Below are 25,637 nucleotides of genomic sequence, written 5' to 3'. Positions count from 1 at the left end.
TATTTGGCATTCTTAGCACACAATTTGTGTTGTCCAGTAAACTGCAACTATAATTTGGGAGGATTGTACAATTTTAAGAACATATCCTAATTGTACAGTCCTCCCAAATTATAGTCTTAGTTCACTGGACCAGTAACTATCTAGTGATGTAGGCTACTGTGCATTCATGACAACAGGGAGAGGACACCTCAATGGTTTTTGACCTTATATTTGGGGGGAAATAACTGATGAATATCACTCTGTTCCATTCATGTTTACAGTGTGCATGGAATTTATCACTTAATTATCTTCATAGTTTCTAGATTTTAGAGTCTAAGTTCTTTAGTGTCTTTATTTTCTATGTCCATATATACAGGGAGCAAGGCATATCATATGTAGAGAAGGAAACTCGTCCTCTATCAAATAAAAAAACAAAACGCGAAAAAAGCGTGGCAGACAATAGCGGACAGACTGAATGATCTAAAAATATACATTTATGAACTACTGCTCTTAACTGAAACCATTCAATAAGTCACTGTCATTGGCAAAAACGAACAGTTGTACACTTTGCATTAAACGCGAGCAGTGGAAGTTAATATGACTTAGGACATTTATATTTTAGCCCATGAGAGAGAGAGGGAGAAACAGAGTGAAAGAGATATTTACGCATCATATCCTAGCGTTGTAGAAAATTGATCTTTATGGTAAATTTCCTGAGTAACATTATCTTCTGCTTACTTTTAAGGCAAAGAGTACAACTGTTAATTTGCGCAAATGATTAGTAGCCTAATCCTTGAATGGTATGATTATGACGGTTTCAATTCAGAGCAGTTGTCAGTTAATGTATATATTTAGGCTACAATTACGCATTCAGTCGGTCCGCAATCGTCTGCCCACCTTTCGTTTCATTACAGCGGCCGTGTTTTTTCTTTTTATACAAATGTATTTCATGATATCATACTTCCATAAGAAGCTGCTGCTCACTCTGTATAAAGTATGTACAATGCGTAGTCTCCATTTTGGCATCAGTAAATCTGTGATCGACCTCGCGGTCTTTTGAGGAAAGCCGTGGACGCGCATCTATCTGAATTACTTCAGCCTGGCTCAACCTAGTCGCTCCTCCTCAGCCTGGCTCGGCCTTTGTGAAACGCACCAAGCCAGGATGCACAGATTAGACTAGGTCAAGCCTCGATTTATCAGTTATCCTGGATTTATATATTCTGCCTTTGTGAAACAGGCCCCTGACAAAGGACAAGGGGAAACACAAAGACTAAATACACAGACTAATGAGAAAACACAAGACAGGTGACACAAGGGCTGGAAAACAGGTGAAACACATTAGGCTGGGCAGAGCAATCAAAAAAGGAGGGAAACACAAGACAGGAAGTAAATAGGACAAGACAAGACAGAAAAACAGGGACTTCAAAATAAAACAGGAAACAGAGCAAAACACAACACAGACTACCAAACTAAGACAACACCAAAACCATAACAGTACCCCCCGCCCCCAAGGGACAGATCCCAGATGTCCAAAAAACAACAAAACAAACCAACCAAGGAGCAAAAGACAAACCAGGGAGGGCGGAGGGGAACAGAGGAGGGACAACAAAAAACCAACCCAGGGAGGGCGGAGGGGGCCCGGAGGAGGGACGACCCAAATACACAAAATACGTCAACCCCGGAGGGGAGAGGGAAGGCACCAGAGCCACTCGGGGCAACGGAAACAAAGAAAGGTCAAAGGGAACAGAGAGTCCTGGGGCACAGGGAACAGAGAGTCCCGGGTCACAGGAAACAGAGGGACCCGGGGGCACAGAGGGAACAGAGGGACCCGGGGGCACAGAGGGAACAGAGGGGCCCCGGGGGTAGAGGGGCCCCGAGAACAGAGGGGCCCCGGGGGCACAGGGAACAGAGGAGCCCTGGGGGCACAGAGGGAACAGAGGGGCCCCGGGGGCACAGAGGGGCCCGGGGGCATAGAGAACAGAGAGGGAACACTAGGGACAGGGGGAGACAGAGAGACCACTAGGGACAGGGGGACAGAGAGGCCTCTAGGGACTGGGAGACAGAGAGAGACCACTAGGGACTGGGAGCTTTGGGACTGGGGACTGAGGGAACGCAGTCCTCAGACGGGACGGACTCAGACGGGACGGACTCAGACACAGACGGGACGGACACAGACGGGACAGACTCAGACACGGACGGGACACGGATAGTGAAAGGGACAGAGACGGGCACGGTGACAGGGACGAGGATGGGCACGGTGACGGGGACAAGGATAGGCACGGTGACAGGCATGGAGACAGGGACAGTGACAGGGACGAAGACAGGGACAGTAACAGGGATGAAGACAGGGACAGTAACAGGGATGAAGACAGGGACAGTAACAGGGATGAAGACAGGGACAGTGACAGGGATGAAGACAGGGACAGTGACAGGGATGAAGACAGGGACAGTCTCAGGGGCGGTCCCAGAGGCGGTCTCTGGGGCACCGGAGGCCGGCAAAGTCTCAGAGGGGGTCTCCCGGGGAGTCCCAGGGGCGGCAAAGTCTTAGGGGTGGTCCCGCGTCGGGATTCAGGGGGGCAGCCAGCCCGCCGGGGAACAGGAGGGCTGCTGGCCAGCCGGGGATCTGGGGCGCTGGACAGCGCTGGAACACTGGGTGGCTCTGGGACACTAGAGAGCTCAGGGACACTAGGGACACTAGAGCGCTCGGGGACACCAGGGAGCTTGGGGACACTAGACACACTAGAGGGCTCGGGGACACTAGAGAGCACAGGGACACTAGAGAGCACGGGGACACTAAAGGGGCTGCCAGCTAGCTGGAATCCTGGGGAGCTGCTAGCTAGCTGGGAGTCAGGGGAGCTGCTAGCTAGCTGCGAGTCAGGGGGGCTGCAAGCTAGCTGGAATCCTGGGGAGCTGCTAGCTGGCTGCGAGTCAGGGGAGCTGCTAGCTAGCTGCGAGGCAGGGGAGCTGCTAGCTAGCTGGGACTCAAGGAACTCTGGGGGGCCGCTACATGGCCGGGACGTAGAGAGGCTGCCAACTAGCCTGGAATCAGGGGGGCTGATAGCTAGCGGGGAGTCAGGGAGGTTGCTAGCTAGCCTGGATTCTGGGGAACTGCTAGCTAGCTGGGACTCAGGGAGGTTGCTAGCTAGCTGGGGCTGTGAGAGGCTGTTAGCTAACCTAGAGGCAGGGGGCCTGCTGGCTAGCGGGGAATAAGGGTGGTTGCTAGCTAACCTGGACTCAGGGGAGATGCTAGCTGGCCTGGACTCAGGGGAGATGCTAGCTGGCCTGGACTCAGGGGAGATGCTAGCTGGCCTGGACTCAGGGGAGATGCTAGCTGGCCTGGACTCAGGGGAGATGCTAGCTGGCCTGGACTCAGGGGAGATGCTAGCTGGCCTGGAGGCTGGGAAGGGGCTGTACGTCAGCCCAGAGGCAGGAGGGCTGCATGCCAGCCCAAGGACAGTCGGGCGACTGGGCTGCAGGCGCAGGAGCGGGCACACAGGTCGGCTCAGGCTCAGGTCCACTGTGAGGCTGATCAGGGACATGGCGCTGAGAGCCACGACATCCTTTCCTCCGTCCACGGCGTCCACAGGTCCCCGTGAAGACGGCCAGGCGGGTTCCGTCATAGGACTGCTGGTGGTTGGGGGCATACGCTGACCAGGTAGCGTCTGAGCAGTCTACCGAGAGTTCTGGGGAAGCTGGTAAAGTGGCAGGCTGGCTGACAAAGCACACACCGATGGCTACGGTGTTGGCCGACTGGGGAGGAGGCAAGCTGGTGGGGGGTGAGTCACTGGAGGTGGCTTTCAGGAAACACTCCAGCTGGTGCTTGAAGCCCTCCAGCTGGGGAACAAAGTGACTCACCCAAGGTCTCTCCGATAGCCACTGCTGCTGAATGGCAAGCTTCTCCAGAAAAGGCGGGTGCCGGTCCGGCTCAGACAAGAGCAAACACCGCACAGTCCAGCCGAACTCTAACACCTTCTTGGTGTACAAAAGCTTTTCCGCTGGGTCCATGATGTTCAGGTCATTATGTTAAGGGGTGGCTGGGAGGAGTAGGGAATGGCGGACCCAAAATGCGGAGAGAGCAGGCAGGCAGGCAGGAGGACGTTTGCAGTGGAGGATTTATTTAAGGCAGGAGTCCAAACAACAAAAAAGGAGTCCAAAATTCCAGTAACAGAAACAAAAGACAAAAACTCACAGACGAGGAGACTGGACTGAACACGGTTGGGTACAAACAAACAAACACACAAAATGACCTGACAAAGGACAAGGGGAAACACAAAGACTAAATACACAGACTAATGAGAAAACACAAGACAGGTGACACAAGGGCTGGAAAACAGGTGAAACACATTAGGCTGGGCAGAGCAATCAAAAAAGGAGGGAAACACAAGACAGGAAGTAAATAGGACAAGACAAGACAGAAAAACAGGGACTTCAAAATAAAACAGGAAACGAGCAAAACACAACACAGAAAACAGACTACCAAACTAAGACAACACCAAAACCATAACAGTTCGAGAAAATCTATCATCCTTTATCAATCATATGATGGTAATCAATCGTTTAATGATAATCAAGTGATGATGACAATCATTCGTATCAGCGGACTGCTAACGTTAGACCCAGCCCGCTGTTCAGCTCATTCTCTGTAACCAATGCAGCATGACAGCACGGCGGAACCAGCCAGCCGGTGAACAACTTTTTCGTTGGCTAACGTAATAAGCTGTGTAATAAGCCGTCTAATAAGTGGGATAATGTAGAGCGAATTGTGTGAATTGAACCATTTCAATTCAAGTCTGCATCAGCCTGTCGGGGTTCTAATTGGCCATAATGACTGGCTTAAAAATTTAATTAAAAGTTAAATGCTATTAGACCATTAGCCTAGCTACTCGTGCTCTGTTTGTCGTCTTGGTCAGTGTTGTGTTCACACAATCTTCATCTTGAATTTTTCTTTAATGTTCCAGAAATAGTGTGTCATAGTGAGCTTAATTGCCACTTTTCTGTATGTACAGAGACAGCTTGTGCATGTGGCGCTGCTGAAGCAGGAACCAGGAGCTTCGTTCACCCTTGGTGACATCAGTTCTGTGCCCTGCATCTACTCCTCAGGTGAACACTTTCTCAGTGAAGACATGACTTATGACATCACTGTGTCTTTCACATCCATGAACCCAGGCCTGTACGACCAGTGGTTAGTGCTAGATTTTGACATGAGACCAGTGCTACTGAAGAAACTCAGAGTAAGACTAGGCCAGCTGCCATTGGACGACATTGAACTACCAACTGTGAACCGTGGAGCCACCTTACAAAGTGCTGAGCGTTGGCATCGAGGGAACAGGGTTTTCATCCCTTGTTCATCCAGGACAGAAGAACAGGAGGAGCTGTTAAAGGAGTACAAGCCTCCTCAGATTAACTTTCTGTATAAGTCCTTCTACAACAGCCAAACACCTCTGAATAATGAGAACTACAAAGAAAGAATGCACCACTTCCTGTATAACGAGGAACGGGCAGAGGACCAGATTGTTTCAAGGTAATATCCTTATCTGTAGTGGTTTCCTTTAATGTTGTTTAGAATTAGCACATATTTACAAAAACTAAGTTGTTTTCTTATTTTCTTTGTTTAGACTGAATGTTTGTGGAGAAATTACAACAATGGCTATGTTGAACAGTACAAGGTTTGGCATGATGATGGCTCCTCTGGGAGAACTGTTCTGTGCGGTCTCGATTCCTTGTAATCTCACACCAGACACCCCTGAGGGACTGGTTCTTAAACGAAGCATCCAGTCTGGCCTGATAGCACCTTTATCTTCAAGAGGTCGAAACTCCAAGGTCTATGAAGCCATCATTCTGAAGGACACCACAAGTGAGAACAAAATGTATCTGCAACTGTCTAAAAAATGTTGCTCTGATCTTATACTCAAAAGCAATGAATCGTACCAAATGGAAGTGCAGTTTCAGCTGAATCGCCACAGCTTCTGCAACATGCACAAGGCTGTAGACCTCCTTCCTGATACAACAAGAGTGCTACCAGAACTTAAAAACTGTGGAGTTCCTGTGAATAGCATCCACTATGAGAAGCTGAATGCAAAGCAGCAGGCAGCAATTGACTTCATCACCGGTAATTCCAATGTCCAAAAACATGTGGCACCACTCCTTATCTATGGACCATTTGGAACTGGCAAAACATTCACCCTTGCTACAGCAGCCAAAGAGCTGTGTAAGCAGCCTCACAAAAAAGTGCTCATTTGCACCCACACCAACAGGTAATACATATTACTGATAATGTGTTTAAAGGTGCACTAAGCATAATTTTCCTAAAAAAACATAACAGTGTATAGACTAATACAAAAACAATCCCTCTCACTCATCATACATGATCATAGACTGTAAAAATAATGGACGAGGCTTCTGTGTCTGAAAAGTGAAGCCTTAATCCTGCATTTTATCTAATTTCGAGCAAGGCTCAACTGGTTGGAAAAAGACCTCAGTTTCTATAGAAGAGAAAACTACCCAACTTCTCATTTGATTAATTACCTCAGTAAACATTTTCATGAGCTTATGGTCATTTTGTGAATTATGGTAAAATACAGAATAAAGCAGGGGATGCTTTAGGGGTATGGCTACACAGGGACCTGTCAATCATGACAGAGGCTTAGCAATTCTAACCATGGCCCTGTGTACATTAAATAGATGTGAAGTTGTCGGTGTTTTCAGCTTAAATGTTGACCCTCAAACTGTGTGTTTTTACTTCATCAAAGTTAATTGGAACATTTGGTCGCCTAAAATGTCTTGTTCAGCTTTCTGCTAACCAAGCTGTGTTGCTACTGCTAGTGTTAGCGTGATGATTTTCTGTGTCCACGTAAATCCACTGGATGACTCCCTTCCGAAGGGTTGAAAGTCTGCAACTTTCCCCTTTAAGTGTTTAGCTTAACACAGCACAATTGCTACCATAAACAACACTGGCTTGGCCGCATTATCATTCCCAGCTCCACCATCTTGTCAAAAATCATCTTATCCAATTTCAAAAAACCAAGAGGGTGATGCCCGTATTGCCAATCTGGAGGCTTCAAAACAGCAGTCCACAAACCAATGGGTGAAGTCACGGATGCTATGTCTACCATTTTTACAGTCTATGCTTATGACCCACTAGAAGTGTGTATTGATGTAGACCTGCTATCTGCCTGTATTTGGAAGAGCCACATTTGAATGGTGTGTTTAGAAACACCCACCAACAATGCTGCTTAGTATGCCTGTAATAAAATATTGATTAATTGATTGATTTAATTACTGGAATTGTTGGGTCTTTGTAAATTATAGAGTGTGGTCTAGACCTACTCTGTAAATCTGTAAAGTGTCTTGAGATAACTCTTGTTATGATTTGATACTATAAATAAAATTGAATTGAATTGAATTGACGCGTGTGTGATGGACATGTGCAAAGTAAAAGTGTAAAGACTAAGCTCTTTGCGCTAAGATGTACTGTTTTAAAGTTTTAATATACATTTGACAATATTGTCATTTTTGTTTGCTTTAAGTTCTGCAGATCTGTACGTCAGAGATCACTTCCATCCATTCATCGACAAGAAAAATGATGGAATGAGGCCAATTCGAATAAAAGCAAACAAACAAGGGGGTGCTTTATTTGCCACAGATGAGATAACTTTAAAATACTGTTTGCTTTCGGAAGATGGACAGACTTTTTTACCACCCACAAAAGCTGCCCTTGATCGCTACAAAATAATCATAACCACCACAACAATGGCAAGACATTTCCATGACCTAAAGCTCCCAGAGGGATTCTTCACCCACATACTTATTGATGAAGCCTCTCAGATGCTGGAATGTGATGCCTTGATGGCCCTTGGTCTTGCTGGGCCAAACACCAGAGTTGTTTTGGCTGGAGATCACATGCAAATGGGACCCAAGCTTTTCTCAGTTGATGATCATCACCGTTCAAATCACACACTCCTTAATCGCTTGTTCCACTACTATCAAGGCCAAAAGTGTGATGCTGCCCAGAACAGTAGAATCATTTTCAGTGAAAACTACCGATCAACCAAAGAAATTGTGGAGTTTGTGTCCACTCATTTCTATGTTGGTAAGAATGATGTTATCAAAGCCACTGGAAATATTCCTGCTCCTGCAAATGACCATGCCCTAAAGTTTCACCATGTTAGGGGAGAGTGTCTTTTGGACACTGTATCTATGTCTTGGTTTAACAAAGAAGAGGTTGCCAAAGTGGTTGAAGCAGTGAATGAGGTTCTTGAACACTGGCCATTGACCTGGGGGACCAAGGACCAAAGCTCAATCTGCGTTCTATCAGAAGGATGTCAGGTAAGTTACAACCTTTAACTTGTTACTAAAACAATGATGATTTATGTATTGATGTATTTTAATTGCCATTGTTATATATGATCAGACTATGGTCAATAGTTTCATTATCTTAATTGTATTTTTTTTATTTGTAGGTTAGGCAAATTAGGACAGCACTTAAAAGAAGAAGCCTTGCTGAAGTCCATGTTGAGAATATTGCAAATGTCCAAGGTATTTTTAATGTAGTTACTATTAAGAACTCCTGCAGGAATTATCTCATTATTTTAGACATGAAGGATGGCTAAACATTACACCTGTCTGACTATTCAAATATATTTATATTACCTTTCATATATTTCATATATATATATATTATTGTCATAAACATTGTCTTCATGTGTTAACAGGCAAACAGTTCAGGGCAGTCATAATGACCGCTGTGCAAACACGTGACAGCCTACAAACATCTCACCTGCCTGGTCTGGAGCTGTTCAATGATGCCCGTGTGTTAAACACTGCAATGACTAGGGCTCAGTCCCTTGTGGTTGTGGTTGGAGATGCCGCTGCCCTCTGTTGCTTTGGAAAATGCTCAAGAGTCTGGAATAGCTACATAGATCATTGCATCAGCAACAACAGTGTTGCACCACAGCATTTCACCAAAGATTTCTTCGAAAAAGATGTTATGGAAACTGCAAGGTTTCAAAAGTCTGAACATATGGATGAAAGCAATACTCTCAGCGATGCAATTCTGCAAGAGTTGAAAGATGAATATGAACAGTTGGAAACACAATGTAGTTCAGATGAAATCAGATTAAAGTCAAGATCATCATACAATACCAGTGATGTTGAAACAGACCTTTTGGAGTTGTGTAAAAAACAACCAGAGATATACAAGCGAGGAAAGTTGGTCAGGGAGTCATATGATAGAGGTTATGTCATACCATCTCACAACCCCTCTAGACGCATCATCATCACAGGAAGGGCAAACCTGGGTAAGGGCTTCACTGGAGACGAAGTGTTGTTGCAGTCAGCAAAGGTGGTAAGCATCATCAAGGAAGATGCATCAGCCCGTGAACTTGTGTGCCTGCTTGAAGATGAGGATCACAGTAAACCAAGACAGAATTTTGAAGACCAATTTGTCAGAAGGACAATGATGCCCATTACAAAATCTGCACCCAAAGTGCGCATACTGATCATCAAGAAAAGACGTAACTTCCTTCCGATATGGGAGCAAACTAATGGACAGTGGACGATTGCACGAAAAGAGCGTCTTGATGAAAAGCTGAAACAAAACAATGTATTTGTAGTGCAAGTGATTGGCTGGAGAGACAATTGTCTTTTTCCATTGGGGAAAGTCATAGATATTCTTCCAACTGGAAGTTCTTTGGCTGATGGACTAACAATCCTGAATGAAGAATTCAAAGTTGCACCCAATACATGTAAATCAGATGAGGCTCTCTCCAACGATGAAGATTGGACACACAGAAAGAACATAAAAGACATAATCACTTTCACTGTTGATCCAGAAGAAGCAAAAGACTTGGATGACGCCATCAGTGTCAGGGAACTTGGAGATCAGTATGAGTTGGGAGTCCATATTGCAGATGTGGCAAGCTTAGTGAGTCCAGGTAGTGAATTAGATGAAGTTGCAAAACAACGTGGGGCTACATATTACTGCAGTAAAGAAAACCCTATGCATATGTTCCCACAAGACTTGAGCACTGGACACTTCAGTCTTCTGTCAGGCGAAGTTCGCAGGGTGGTTTCATTAATGATCAAAGTAAACAAGAAAACACATGAGATCATTGAAAAGCCTGAATTCCAGCTGTCATTGATCAGGTCTGATAAGCAGTTGTCATATGAGGAGGCAGAGGTCATGATCACCAAAAGATATAGAGAGAGACCTACATTTGACACTGTAGAAGACTGTGTCACAGTGGCTTATTGTTTTGCAATGGCACAAAGGAAGATTCGACTTGGAAAAGATTGGGCTTATTCTCAACCTGATGATCAGAGATTGCCCGGAAAGCGCAAAGCCAATCTGATGATTGAAGAGCTGAGTGTGTTATTCAACACACTTGCATCTAAGAGGTTGATTGATTCAGAGAAAACCAAGTATTGCACACCCCTTCGCTGTCAGGAAAGACCCAATCTAGAAAAGATAAAAGAATTCAAGGAGAAATGCGGAGAATTAATACAACTGTCTTTTCATGTACGGCACAAAATTGACCATGAGGAACAAGCCCCAAACAGTGAAAACTTCCGCATACTCACAGAAGTGTGGGAAGATATCCAGTCAGCTGCCAGAACAGATGATATTGACAAAATGGTGGACCTGATTGCTGCAGATGACATCCACCCTCTGCTCCAGCCAGTCATTGATCAGTTCAGAAGGTGCTGTAGTAAATCTAAAGTCATCTGTTCAAACTCCTCTCGCGAAGCACAGGTTGGCCATTATTCTCTGAATGTAGGATCTTACACACAAGCATCCTCACCAATACGGCGGTACATGGACATCATCTTGCAAAGACTTTTGCACTCCGTCATATGTAACCGGGATGTCCAGTACACTGTAGACGTGATAAAGGCTTTGTGCAGTCAATTTGAGGAAAACCTCAAGGATGCTAAGGAGTATGAACAAAAGGCTGAGCAGATCTCCTATGCAGTGAGCATGAGAAAAGAAAGTGCTGCAAAGCTAGCCTTTGTTATTAATCCCAACAGAGACAGTTTTGCAGTGGCATTTCCTTTTAACAAGAACATATTTGCAGGGAGTTTATCAATTATGTACAAAGATTTACAATTGTGCGACCAACCAGCTTATGATGAAGCAAATGACTGGGTCACTCTTAAATGGAAAAGGCGAATCTACGCAGTTGACAACATGCAAATCCACCAAGAGTTGAACATTCCAGACTGTGGTCCCTGCATTGAGCTTCCACTGACGATGTGGAAAGCCACTGTTAAAGCAATTGATGAAAAAAACTGGGATCATGCAAAGTTTCTTACAATGAACGTGAATACAATGCAACTGGAAAATCTAAATAATCTACCACAGTCATCCAAGGTGCCTCAATCAAAGACTAACTCAAAGAAGCATGAGACAAAAATCGAGCATGAGGTTGACATTGTGCTCCAGTTGCAAAGAGGTGACACCCTTCAGATCCAAATGACAACAGAGTTAAAAAGAGGTTATCACATGCCTGCTGTCCAGTTGGTGCGCATTAAACCAAAGTTTGAGATTTGTGTGCACCATGTCCACAGCCCCATTACATGCTTCTCCAGATCGGCAGATGATCCATCAAGGATTTTTTATAGCGACACTGAGGAGTATGTACGCATATGGAAACCATTGTGTAAGATGGAATCTGCTTCCACTGCCGTGAATGAAAGTGACAGCATAGTCATCGAGAACCTGGTGGTAAGCTTCAGTCAAGAGCAACAAGGCATAATAACAGGAAGCTTCTTCTTACCTCTGGCATGGATTAATGAATGGGCCATTGAATGTAACCTTTCAAAGTGCTTACTGTGCATACGTAAAAGAGGTCTGAAGGTGACTCCAACTCTGGAGCTTTCTGCACCGATGGACCCAAAAGAATTCACATGGGTGGCCCATGGTGTCTCAAGAAAAGAGGAAAAAAAAACAAATGAAGGAAGTAAAGTGGAGTTCGATGTCAATCACCTGCCGATGGAGACCTTTCCTGAATGTGTCTTTCAGAAAAACACTTGTTTCACAGTTGAAATAATTCCAAAGCTCCTGCCTGACATGTAAGTTCTAGTGTAGTTTACTCTGAGCCTACCAATTTAGCTTTGCTTACAGTTTGACTTTTCATTAGGGCTGTGGACACTTAGGCAATTAATTGTGATTCAATATTTTAATTGATTGACAGCCCTACTTTTCATACTGATTATATCTTATTTTTCTTGCATTGACATATGTTGATCGACTATTTCATGTTCAGCTAAATTAAGCTGTTGACACAAAGTTTTATCCTATCTGTTTGTAGCCGGAAAGAAGATGCTGTGGTCAGTATTACGTCTGCATGTGATCTTGTCAAGACTATAGCACTTGGAAAACACATTCCGAAAGAGGGTATGTTCATTCATTGACTTGAAGTATTTGTATCAATGGGAGTCAGGCATAACGTGGAATACACATAACACACATGGAATATTCCTGTAGTATATTTTAAATTTGACTCAACAGGTTTTTCTTTTTCTTGCAAAAACAATTTGTCATTTTGTCTTTGCAGTGTGTAATGAGCACATACCAATGTGGCACATCTTGAGGAAAGAGCTACCAAATGTATTGCCAACGTTTAACGAGAGTCAGTATCGTGCTGTGGAGAAAGCTCTAAATAATACGTTTACCCTTATACAGGGACCTCCTGGTAAGAGCTATAATGTAAATTCACCCTGATGTTTCATATGTTCTGCAAAGGCTTAAGTAATTTTTCCCATTTTGTTTTAGGAACTGGAAAGACAGTAGTAGGTGTGTACATAGTGTACCGTTTCTTCGAACTGAACTCTAAGAACCCAAGGATGGTTACTGACCCAAAGGATGAGAACAAGAAACAAGTCATTCTCTACTGCGGCCCATCCAACAAGTCTGTTGATGTTGTTGCAGGCAAGTTACTTTCTTTCTCTGTGAAGATTTCAGCTGCATTTGTTTCTGTTACTAACCCATGTTTTACTGTTGTAACACAGAATACTTGTTGAGATTTGGGGAAAGACTAAATCCCCTCAGGGTCTACAGCCAACAAGTGGAGATGCTTGATTACCCTTATCCAGACTGCGCTCTTCAGTTTTCCCAGAGGTCACTTCGCCAAGAACGTGCCAAATCAGAGCTAAGGTATTATTATCAGACAAGTTGATGACACTCAACTTTGAAAAAAAAAATTTAATTATTCACTAACACTGACATGTTTTAGGAGCATCACTATGCATCACCGCATGCGACAGGACCAAAACCCTTCTTCAGGTGAAATTAAAGATTTTGATCGACGCATTAAACTTGCCCTTGAGGATGAAGGAGAAATTCTGACTGCTAAAGAGGTGAAAAAGTGAGTTCAGATGCACTATTGGTTTAACACAATTTAAGCTGCATTAAAATGTCACCTTTTAGTCACTAAAGTAGGGGATTTCTAAATACTTATTGTTTTAAGTTTTTACTAAATATCACCTTTGTGGCAGTTGTCTAAGATTATTTTCGAGCGTGAAATAAACCGCATTTTTCAGTTTTACAAGAGAAAAGACTTCAAGGATGAAGACAAACTAAATTTTAGTTGGTTTGGCAAATAAACGTCTGGTTAACTTCACCAGATCCATTGATCTGGTACAGCTACTTCCCTAAGCTTTTTCTATGGGACTGTTTCCTACTGCAGTGATGACACAGTCCTCAATGGGACTAGGCTGGACATTACTTTGTCTTGGGGTAGTTAGTGAATGTACAGTAACAAGCTCATGATTAGGATCGTATCATAACATGTTCCTTATTCTGTCATAAGATAATGATCAAAAGTCACTTTGACTCAGTGTGATAATTAGACAGTCACAAACAGGGCTATGTCCAACTTTAATGTCTTGTGTTTGTTAGTTTAATTTTAGTTTCCTGCATGTCTGTCATCTGTTTGCACACCAAACTCCTGTCCAAAGAGTTAGAAAGAGTAGAAAAGAGTAAGTAAATAACTTTAAGACTGTATATCCAGCCCTAACTGTATGAAAAATGTTCCCATCTAGATACAAAAACCTTCTCAGCGTTGCGCGGACATATGAGCTTGAACGCCATGACATCATACTGTGCACATGTACACAGTCTTCCACCCCGAGTTTGACTAAGACAGTCAGCGCACGTCAGATCCTCATTGATGAATGTGGAATGGCCACTGAACCCCAGGCCCTGATTCCATTAGTCTGCAACAAACCAGAAAAGGTGTGCTTTTTATTTAACAATCATTGTCCAGCTTGTGCCTCCCATTAACACTGTCCTGAATGCTTCTGTATGCTGATCCTGGTTTGTGTCTTGATTCATGAAAATACTGTCCTGAAAGGTTTAAAGCACAATGAGTTTTGATGCCAGAATGTCTCTGTTATAAAAATTTTATTAGCCTAATCCTTATCAAAAATGTAATGATATTATTTTGTGGCATTTATTTTTCATGGCAGTTGTGACAATGGCATCATGATAACTAGCAAGGTTGTCCTGTGTGACAGTGAAAAAACATGATTGTCAAAGGCTGATTCCTAATGATAATGGTACTGCCCCCTGATCATGTATTTGGTCCCACTTTCAGGTCAAACTCTAACCTTGACTAGCAGTTTAGTCCATGGCAATGACTCTCAAAAGCTATTGGCCAAATATCCATGAAGGTTTGTCCACAGGGAATGAATCCTTATCTTAATGATGACCTTCTATTCTGTTATCTAGTGCCCCCACCAGTTTTTGCACTTATCAAAATATAATGGGCAGATTTGGGCACATTCATGCCCCCTATAGCATCAAGCCTTTCCATTTTTTTGACAAAGGAGGTTCTCCTACTGGTTAAAGCTGACTGGCTATTTTACATCTGTTGTCGACGACTGTTGTCAAATAACAGGAGTTTGGGGCACTGGTTGCATCATTACAATAATTATTCACTCCAATATCTTACAATATGACTTTCAGGTTGTTTTGATCGGTGACCACAAACAGTTACGACCCATTGTGAAGAATGAGCGTGTGAGGAAGCTGGGGATGGCCAAGTCCCTGTTTGAACGCTACTATACAATGCATAAGAGCAGGGCAGTGATGCTGGACACCCAGTACAGAATGGTGAGAACATTAAATATGCACTATATATACATATTTATTGTGTAATATATTATAAAGTATATTGTATATGTATGTATTACATGTACTTAGTGTAGCAATATTGAATTACCACATGTCTGAGTTTAGTATTTTATATTGTTATCAACAACTATCAATGATATGCCTTTATAGCATGAGGACATATGCAAGTTCCCGTCAGAAGAATACTATGAGGGATTGCTGAGAACTGGGGAGAATCAGCCAAGCAGCGTCCTGCGTGTTGATGCCAAGACGATGCCAATCGTTTTTGGGGACATCAAAGGAGAGACCATCAGTCTGGTTGTCAGCACAGCCAAGGGCAATGAGAACTCCAAAGCAAACCAGAAAGAGAGAGACAAAGTGGTACTGTATTGGGCTAGGCCTGCACAATAAATCATTATAAAATCACAATCTCGATTCACCCCTGTTCGTAATTAAAAAAAAAAAAAATTCTCCTTCAGTTAATTTATTGAAAGCATTTGACATTGACATTAACATGTTTTAATTATGTAAAGACATGTTCAAGGGGTTCAGATAGAGCCTGTATCAGGGCCATATTTAGTTAAATGTGTTAAATGTCACTATTTTTCGTAGCCTACTGTACTTAAATGGCCAGTATGTTCTTTATTTTTGTTATCCATTGAAGCCTCTATGTTTACAGGCTTGTGGTGATGCGCAATGCGCTATAGGTGCCAAAACAAATCTATGTTTGGTACTGCCAATTTGTTTTGTTTTGTCATGGTTCATGTGTGCAATAAACATTACACTTTGTGAGAAAGAAATCGAGGCAGAGAATCATGATATAAATTCTAAGCTAAAAAATTGTGATTCATATTTTTCCACGAATCGTGCAGACCTATATTGGGCACCCTAGGTTTTGGTTAAAAGTTACTATAGAGTAGTAAAGTAATAGTACCGTTTTACATTATTATTGCTTATAACCTCAGTGTTGGTTTGGTCTTTTGCAGATTGACATTGCTGAAAAGCTGGTGAAGAATGCCAAAATCAAAGAGCAAGATATTGTGATTCTGTCACCCTATAATGCACAAGTGTCTGAAATCAGAGATGAGCTGAAGAAGAAGGGCATGACTCAAATCAGCGTTACCACAATCACCAGAAGCCAAGGTGACCTCTCTGCTACCTAACAACAACTCTTTTACTGAAAGTAAAGAAGCTACACCACTATAAAAAATATATTCCAGAGTAAAACTACTCATTGTGAAGAATTGCTCCTCTCAAAGTATTACCTGTATAAACATGTAGTCAGTACAGAATGTTGAAGCTTGTCCCAGTGGTGCTGTGTAGGCAGTAGGTGTTAGTTTAAAGTAGTGAGTCATATTTTATGACTATATATTCCACATTTGAATTTAAAATCATAATCTGTAAAATAGTAACTATAGACAAATGTAGTGAAATAAAAATATTTTTTTCAGTTGAGTGAGTCTTACAAAATGGAAATACTTGAGTAGCATTTCAAGTGTACTTTTCATGATATAGACCATTTTTCTGGACGTGTAAATGACAATCCCATGACTCAACAATCAAGTATTTCAGTGCCGGCTCAAAAAAAGCAAAGCACAACATCACGTGACATACAATATTTTGTCTTTTAGGAAGTGAATGGCGTTACGTCATCATATCTACGGTGTGCTCTCTGCCAAGTGAAGAGATTAATAGAGAACCAGAAGGATCTTGGCTGTCCAAACATGTGGGCTTTGTGGGTGATCCCAACCAGATAAATGTGGGCATCACCAGAGCCAAAGAGGGACTTTGCATTATCGGTAAGATACTGCAGCTCAATGTCTTATTCTGACGCTCAAAGCTCAAACCTCCTAGCTTCTTAACTCAAATGTTTCTGTCCTCTGAAAGGAAACCAAGAGTTGCTGAGCTGCAGTAGCCCTTGGAAAAAGCTCCTGGCCCACTACAAGCGTAACAATGCAGTGACAGATGCAGACAAGATTTCAGTGTGCTGTCCCACATAGCTGATCTCATCTGTCCCTTTGAAGAGACTTGATTCCTACAAGCAGCAGACCACAGCCCTGCGCAACAGCACGACTTCATGAAATATGTAGGCCTATATATTTTTATGTTATTTCAATGATGTTGCAGTAACTTTTTATGCATTCTTTTTACAGTTTTATATACCATATTTGGGGGTTTTGTATTGTATTTGACAGTTTTGGTTGTGCGCTGATTTAAATACACCTTTCTCTTTAATACGTTTGCATCTGTAAATAGGAAATCCTAAAACTCCTATATCAATTGTATCTAGACTTTTATTATTAGATGTGCTAATTTGAATTCTGAACTTCCAGGTTCAAAGAATGAAAAGTCTGTTGTTGTTGTTGTTGTTGTTGTTGTTGTTATGTTTTTATATTATGTTTACAATTTAAGAAATTGCATTTAAGAAAAGGTGTAGGCTACAATAAATACTTTATCAGACAATGATAATGACAGAAAATGAGTTCAGCTCTTGTTGTTTGAATCTTTTAATTCATCTTTAGATTTAGTTTAAATGTATTTCACTGTATTTACCACTGTATGAAATCACCTCCAGTAAGACAATGTTCCTGTTTACTGATGAATGAGTCAGAATTAGTTTTCATCTGGCCTTAAAACTTAAACTGCCTCACCATTCAGTGAGTCCAGTTTGTAGTTTTCTTTTTTAATGTTTGACCTCTTAAAGAATTGTTTTTGATACCTTTAGATGTTGTTTGTTCAGGGATAAGCTTTTGCTACAGGAATAAATGTATGTTATATGTTAATAAAACATTTTTATCAAATAGGCACGTATGACATTTTTTAGCAGCATTGCTCAAAATGGCTACTTTTACCCTCTGAATTTTTGCCTTTATGTCTTCTAAAACATTAAACCCTTAACTTTTCAAATGGTAATTTTCAGGAAAGGTTAAGTACACATTTAAACTGCTGTTAAAGTTGTTTTTTAAGCTTTTTTACATTCTGTGATTTTTAGTGTGTACAAAAACATTCAACTTGATGTATTGATGGTGTTGAAGCCAAAATTATGACTTTGATGTTAACTTGTATTTTGATGAATTGTGCTGAATTGTGATGAAAAGTTAATTGCTGTTGGTATGTGGCGTATAGTCACAGCCTTTTGACAATCAGCTGATTAAGGCCATTTATAAGAGCTGAGCTGTCATACAGTCTGTTCTTTGGTTTGTAGCCTCGTTCTTTTGAGCACTCAGTGCCATTAAGTGACTGTGAATTTCAGTTGTTTTTTTATATCTTTTATTTTTCTGCTCTGCTGTCAAACCCTTGTACGCCATATGGTAAGGGTCGTTAATTATTTGTTTGTGGACAAGAAAAAAAACATTACACCATGAAGTCTAAATGATAAAGATAAATAAATGTAACAAATCAATGGATTCTGAGTCATGTTTGAGCACATCAACCAAGGCACAATCCAAAGGACAAGAATGTAACAAATGCGCTGTTTGAAAGTTGCTGCTTTATATGGTCAGTGTTTGTTTGTCTTTTCCTTGTTAAATGGAATATATTGGATTTTCAGAATTTTGTTTCCAAAAAAGATTTAGTGTAGGTATGATATTAAAGCTACATTTTGTCTTCAAAAGTCAACCAATTTTATCACTCTTAATATGTTTCTTACAATTCCCCCAACTCCATGGAAATTTCAATGTGAAATACTAAATCACTGAAGCCGTTTCATGTGATTTTGAGTAGGGGAGAGCCGGGAAGATTGAAACGCGGGACGGATGAAACATTCCAGTTTTCTCCAAGTGACATGCTTATTTGGTAGACTATTTAGTGTTCTCCACAATCCCAGACTTTCATATTGCATGCTTGTTTACATGGAAAGCAAAACAGGTTATAATGGCATATGTCTGTCGGGACGGTTGAAACAGCTGTTTCAACTGTCCCCGGCCTGGCTGTAACTCCATGTATTTTAAGTAAATGCACAAATATCTGTGTTTATACAATAATTTATGGAGGTGAGACATGGAAAAGCAGTTTTAGAAAGATGAAAATATATTTGGGCCCCACCAGGTAGGGGGTTGAGTTTTCCCATGTTATCCTATGGAGACTGATGGGCTGTGGGTCGTTAAGGGCACTTATGTGCAGTGACCTAACCACATTTTGCTAATCACTGTGGCTTTAAAGACACTGTTTATCATAACTGTAGGAAAAATGGGCACATTGTAAAGAAGTGCAGAGCTGCTAACAATAAACACAGAAAGGATTGGGGAAAATCTAGGCCCAATATGAACACACATCACCTGGAGAGTTTCCTTTAACATGTTCAACCTCATCGACCTCAGCGAGCCCCGGGCTGAGCCCATCAATGCAACAATGCAGTTGAATGGAAAGGAGCTGGAAATGGAGGTGGACACGGGCGCCTCAGCATCAGTGGTAAGTCAAGCTACCTACCTCAACTTGTGGCGCTCAGAGGAAGCGCCTGCACTCAAAGGGACTAATGTCAGACTGAGGACATATATGGGTGAGTGCATTCCACTTCTTGGAGCTATAGAAGTTAACATTGTGTACCAAGGGAAGGAGGCTACAGTGAGGCTGTTTGTGGTCAAGGGAGAGGGGCCAAGTTTGCTTGGTCGTGACATCCTGTGGAAAGTTCACCTGAACTGGGGGGAAATCAAGCACGTGAGAGTGATTGAAGACATCCTAGGAAAGTACGCAGATGTTTTTAAAGATGAGCTGGGCACCCTCCATGGCACAACTGTAAAACTATGTGTAGACCCCAACGCACAACCACGTTTCTTCAGACCTCGCCCAGTGCCATTTGCCATGAAAGCCAAGGTGGAGGCAGAGCTGGAGAGGCTCCAGCAGCTAGGTGTCATTGAGTCTATTGGGTTTTCAGACTGGGCAGCCCCGATTGTGCCAGTTTTGAAAGATGATGGTAAAGTACACATCTGAGGAGAAACAAACTGACGGCAAACCAGGCCTCACAGCTCGATACCTACCCTCTGCCACGGGTGGAGGACCTGTTTGCAACTCTGGCAGGTGGAAAAACATTCACAAAACTGGACATGAGTCATGCGTACCAGCAGCTGCTGTTGGACAAGAAATCCAAACAGTATGTCACCATCAACACCCACAAAGGGTTGTTAACCCCTTGACGCCTGAATTTATTCACAATTATATAAAAAAATGTATTATGTGTGTTTCTGGCTCCAAGCTGATGCTAAATTAAGTAGAGATTGTTACTTTGTCTATAGCATATAGAATAGATATACATTTAGGTATGATGCAAATTAGCGACAACAGGCATTTATGGTAAAATTCTTTACAAAATGGTAAAATTAATAAAACACATTTTCCCATCTCAGATATGTAAATTTTATTCATGTCACAAAGTTGTTAGAACTTCTAAACTTTAATTGACAAATAAATGAATCTTGATAACAGCAAGAAAGAAAACACTCTCCTACTCCCTAACATTGACAGTAGTTTTTATAGGGTTAGGGTTAGGGTTAATTTCGCTTCCGTGAACCGGATGTAGTTCCCACTCCGACCGGTCCTACGAGAAACCATTGCGTGCAAAAGGTTCCTAGGTATGTATCGAATGTAAACAAACATTTGGGGGAATAAACACGCTATCTCGCCTGCAGTCGGAATGGAAGGGGTTTGATGCAAATTAGCGACAGTATAACCGCCTGGTATTTGGCGTTGCATCCAGTCCGGCTATCTTTCAACGCACCATGGACAATCTGCTCCAAATTATTCACCATGTGGCAGTCTACTTGGATGACATTTTGGTCACAGGGAAAACAGAGGAGGAGCATCTGAGTAACTTGGGCCAGGTGTTGGAGATAATGGAAGAAGCCGGGCTGCGGTTGAAGTGCAGTAAGTGCGTTTTCCAAGCTCCAAGTGTCACCTACCTGGGCCACAGGATTACGGCTCAGGGTCTGTCTCCTGTGGAAGAGAAGGTGAGGGCAGTAAAGGAGGCTCCAAGTCCAAAGAATGTGGCAGAACTCAAGTCGTTCTTGGGCTTAGTGAACTACTTTGGCAAATTCTTACCTGACCTCTCCACTGTACTGGCCCCCCTCTATCAGCTACTGCATAAAGACAGCTCATGGAAGTGGCAGCAAGCACAAAAGGCAGCATTCCAGCAGGTAAAAGAACTGTTACACTCTGATCGACTGCTGGTGCACTTTGATCCAGACAGGGATGTCATCCTGTCCTGTGACGCTTCGCCCTATGGTGTGGGGGCGGTCCTTTCGCACCAGATGGAGGAAAACTCTGAAAAGCCTATTAGATATGTGTCACGCACTCTCACTTCAGCAGAAAAAGGGTACTCACAGTTAGAGAAAGGGACTGGCTGTGGTTTTTGCTGTGAAACGGTTTCACCAGTACCTGTATGGTCGTCCCTTTACCATCTATACAAAACATAAGCCCATTATGGGTCTGTTCAGTGAGTCAAAAGGCATCCCGCCCATGGCTTCAGCAAGAGTACAGTGCTGGGCACTAACCCTCTCAGCGTATCAGTACAAAATAGTGTACAAGGCAGGCAGCGAAAATGCCAATGCTGATGCCTTTAGCCGACTCCCTCTTCCAGACACACCAAACCAAACTTTCCTGCCCCCAGAGACTGTGTTCATGTTAGACAGGCTGTCTAACACTCCAGTGACATCAAAGCAAGTCAAAATGTGGACTGAGAGAGACCCAGTGTTATCTCAACTTAAGAGATGGGTGATGCAGGGCTGGCCAGCAGCTGTTGAGCAGGAGGTGTTTAAGCCCTATTTCAAGAGTCAGCTAGAGCTAAATGTCCAGGATGGTTGTGTCCTCTGGGGATCCAGAGTGATTGTTCCACCCCCACGGCAGGCACAGGTGATGGACGAGCTGCATGACGCCCACCCTGGCGTGTCCTGGATGAATAGCCTTGCCAGGTCATTTGTGTGGTGGCCGGGGATGAACAGTGCTCTAGAAGAAAAGGTAAAGGCATGTGCACAATGTCAAAGTAACCAAAAGATGCCAGCACCTGCCCCGCTCCACCCCTGGAAGTGGCCTGGTCGTCCGTGGTCAAGGCTCCACCTGGATTTTGCTGGTCCATTTATTGGTCACATGTTCCTAGTGCTGGTAGATGCACATTCTAAGTGGCTGGACGCACACATCATGTCAAACATTACTGCCTCAGTCACCATAGAAAAGCTCGGGAGCATCTTTGCTACTCACGGGTTGCCAGATGCTGTTACTGTGACAGACAACGGTCCGACTTTCACCAGTGAGTTGTTCCAGAAGTTCATGGAGAAAAATGGTATCCGACATGTCCCTATCATCCAACCTCCAATGGCTTAGCAGAGCGAGCCGCTGAGACCCTGAAAGATGGTCTACGAAAGATGTCAGGACATACACTGGAAACTAAACTTTCCCGCTTCTTGTTCCAATATAGGATCACTCCCCACACAACCACAGGCGTCTTCCCAGCAGAAATGTTAATGGGGAGGAAGTCCAAATCTCATCTGGATCTGCTCCACCCAGACGTCGGAGCGAGAGTTGTCCGTTCGCAGGAAGAGCAGAAAGGGAGGCGAGACCAACATGCTAAAGAGAGGCTTTTTAAGCCTGGGGACTGTGTGTTTGTCAAGAACTTTGCTCAGGGTCCTCCCTGGCTGCCAGGACTCATCAGCCGCCAGACGGGACCGGTGTCCTTCACAGTGGACTTGTTGGATGGACAGCAGATCCGCAGGCACCAGGATCACCTGCGTGCTCACCGTGGGGCTGAAGAGGAGAGGCCTCAGAGTGTTACACATGAGGACAGTGTGGACAGCTCTGCGGCTGATTTTGAGGTGCCAGTAGCACCACAGCACAGGACTGTCTGTGCAAAGTGAGTCTGTACAGGTTGACCAGCCTGTCTGTACCCCAAACTTGGCTGGGAGTACACAACCTGCTACAGGACCTGTTGGTCCCACAGTGGGACTGAGGAGATCTAAGAGGCAGCACAAGCCTCCAGATAGACTGACATGTTAAACTGCCCAAAAGCTAGGACAAAATGTTAATTGTTAAGGTATTAAAGCACAAAGCATTTTGAAGATTGTTGTTTAAGATTGTTTTAAAAATATTATGCAAGACACATTTCTGTAAGTTATGAAAAGGCCGTAACGTTACAAAAAATATTTACGTACTTGAGTTTACAAAGGGGACCTGAGTTGCATAGTTGTATTTGTTTACATTATGTTTTCACTTAAAGGGGGAGAAGTGTTACAGACTGAAACTTTGTCGCTGTGTACTGCACCCCGGAACCTTTATTAATTAACCCAGGTTCCCCCCCCAGGGACGTTAAGAGGGTTACCCCGCCCTGTTGACATGTGCTGCTCCTGTGTGTTTCTACCTGTGTATGTGGGCTGCTGCAGACGTTAAGTAAAGTCTGTTAACCGTTCAAAGTGTGCGTGCATTATTAACCATCTAAGGTTATAACAGTTTCCTTTTTAAGTAGTTTAAATATGTAAAATGAATATTAATGTATCTCCAGTCAACCCCCAAAATATCAGTTTCACCAGTATCATGGTCTGTATATATGTTCTACTTCCGGGATTGCTCAGGTCAGGTGACGCAGGAAATTCCATCTTTTCACCGATGTCCGTTTCCTTCTGCTTTGTTTCAGTTGGAGGACTATGGTTAACTGCATGGTAAATCGAGACAGCTATCAAGTCCAATCTGAGTTTTCTGTTGCACTACTGAAACAACTTCTGAACATACACACGTTCCACTCAAACAAGTTCCTTCCCGAGGCTATTTTGCTGTGACTCAGTATGGAGCTTAGCACCGCCCATGACGATTGTGATTGGTTTTAAGAAGTGCCAATAAACTTTAATATTATTTATTATTAAATTTAATCAAATGTTATCAGACCCATATATCAGCTTGTACACAGTTTCCAGTTGTTTTTATTATGACAGAGTAGCTGTCAAAAAGCTGAGTGGCCGGCATTTCCCAGCATGCCCTGGGTCCGCCTGGGTCTTGCAGTCGGTGGAGAGCAACTGCGGCACCTAGCTCTAAAACTGCGGCCGCCTTGATCTCGTGAGATTATCGTTGCCCACATGTGCATAACGTCAGAGCAAGTCGGAATCAAGTCGGACACAAATCTAACCGGCATGCATTGGGCGGCGATCGCCAGTGATCAATTCTGCGCAGATCTGGCTCATCTCGAACGAGCCTAATGTCTCTAAACAGATTCACGCCCACTTTTAGGGGAAAACAATTACCGTGTTCCCCATAGATGACAACAGCATAAAGACAGAGGAAATGTAAATTACTCCAAACTTTTACTTTAAACAAACCGTTTTGAATTAATAACTATGCCGAAAGGTTGCTGAGTAGTTTGTTGCTCCAACAATACATCCAAAAACCCTGGTCTTCAATTTGTCCTCTTGCCATGTCCTAAAATAGACCCTGATAGATAGGCTTTGGCTCCATGCTATAGACCAGACCAGCATCACTGAGGCTCCTTATGAGAGGGAAGAATCGCGCTGTCACATCAGGATAGAAACAGCTGTTGTGTAGCGGGTTAATCAAGAATTTCACACTGATATATGAGGCTCATAAGAAATGTGAATATTGTCAGTCAGTGTGGTAAATGATGCTGGTGACAGTTACTACTGATAGATAGCTAACGTTAGCTTTAGTGGTAAGGGAACAGTTTTGCAGCATCAGACTGTCGTCACCAACTAAATCTCAGCTTATAGATCGAACAGTTGGTTATTAATAACAGGTTGATTAATTACAGACGACATTCCTAGCCTAACAATAGTGATTTAATCAGATATGTATTTCTACATTTAGTATGCTGCCACCGTGTTGGTCATTGATCTACTGATACGGGGGAAGACTGAGGGGACATGACGGCAATCAACCTTAGTTTATTAAGGTATCGTGAATGCTCAGGTTCAGGCAAGTTTATACAATAAACATTAGACATGTGCATAAAACAAACCATCTGTTTAACAAGAAAAAAATCCAAACACTGACAAAATTATGATCCAAACACACGTCAAATTGCATTGACTTCTATGAGACCGTCTGTTTTCTATCTCCCAAAAGGGGGTGCGACCTTGAGTTTTAGCGAAGTACCCGTATGTGCCGGTTGTGTGTATACTGTGTGGACTAGCCAGACCTTCCTCCACAGCGTGTACATAAGGGATGCTTTCAGCACTGGACTAGTCTGGATCAACGACAGTACATTTTCAGGATAATTGCCTCACAACCGGCGGATCCGGATGTCCCTCACCTTCTGCTCTCTGTGTGTTGCCGTTCTCAAATTCTGTTCGCTTCAGGAAACAAAAACCTGCAAACAAGCAAGTTACACGCTGAAATTGTTTTGAATGTGCAACATAGCAGCCCTGCTTCATTCTTTCTGTGAATGATTGTAAAGATTTAGCCACCGTGGCTGTGTCTGTAGCTTAGCACCGCCCAAGACGATTGTGATTGGTTTAAAGAAATACAAACAACTCAGAGCATTCCTTTCTCCTGTCCCAGAATGTATGTGTGGTATAGCCAGACCTTACTCCACAGCGCTGATGGAGATAGGTCTGGCAAT

The 25,637-nt window shown here is 43.1% G+C and overlaps 1 protein-coding gene and 1 pseudogene across 1 annotated transcript in view; both read left to right on the top strand.

Annotated features, from left to right (window-relative positions):
* Positions 1-18,494, top strand: part of LOC120558074 (helicase with zinc finger domain 2-like) — a 28,942-nt gene extending 10,448 nt beyond the window's left edge. Inside the window, exons 5-20 of the mRNA XM_039798923.1 lie at positions 4,986-5,500; positions 5,595-6,233; positions 7,506-8,304; positions 8,439-8,514; positions 8,691-12,048; positions 12,288-12,373; positions 12,534-12,671; positions 12,752-12,907; positions 12,988-13,132; positions 13,212-13,343; positions 14,020-14,212; positions 14,945-15,091; positions 15,263-15,472; positions 16,078-16,234; positions 16,723-16,890; positions 16,979-18,494. Coding sequence (XP_039654857.1) covers positions 4,986-5,500; positions 5,595-6,233; positions 7,506-8,304; positions 8,439-8,514; positions 8,691-12,048; positions 12,288-12,373; positions 12,534-12,671; positions 12,752-12,907; positions 12,988-13,132; positions 13,212-13,343; positions 14,020-14,212; positions 14,945-15,091; positions 15,263-15,472; positions 16,078-16,234; positions 16,723-16,890; positions 16,979-17,091 — 7,032 coding nt within the window. The 3' untranslated portion in view covers positions 17,092-18,494. The remainder of the gene's footprint in view (positions 1-4,985; positions 5,501-5,594; positions 6,234-7,505; positions 8,305-8,438; positions 8,515-8,690; positions 12,049-12,287; positions 12,374-12,533; positions 12,672-12,751; positions 12,908-12,987; positions 13,133-13,211; positions 13,344-14,019; positions 14,213-14,944; positions 15,092-15,262; positions 15,473-16,077; positions 16,235-16,722; positions 16,891-16,978) is intronic.
* Positions 18,495-19,387: 893 nt separating this feature from the next.
* Positions 19,388-22,940, top strand: LOC120557097 (annotated as a pseudogene).
* Positions 22,941-25,637: the final 2,697 nt, after the last annotated feature.

This window comes from Perca fluviatilis, chromosome 4 (assembly GCF_010015445.1).
Source record: "Perca fluviatilis chromosome 4, GENO_Pfluv_1.0, whole genome shotgun sequence".
Classification (NCBI taxonomy): Eukaryota; Metazoa; Chordata; class Actinopteri; order Perciformes; family Percidae; genus Perca; species Perca fluviatilis.
The sequence above is the reverse complement of the archived record's forward strand: the minus strand, read 5'-3'. Positions and strand labels throughout refer to the sequence as shown.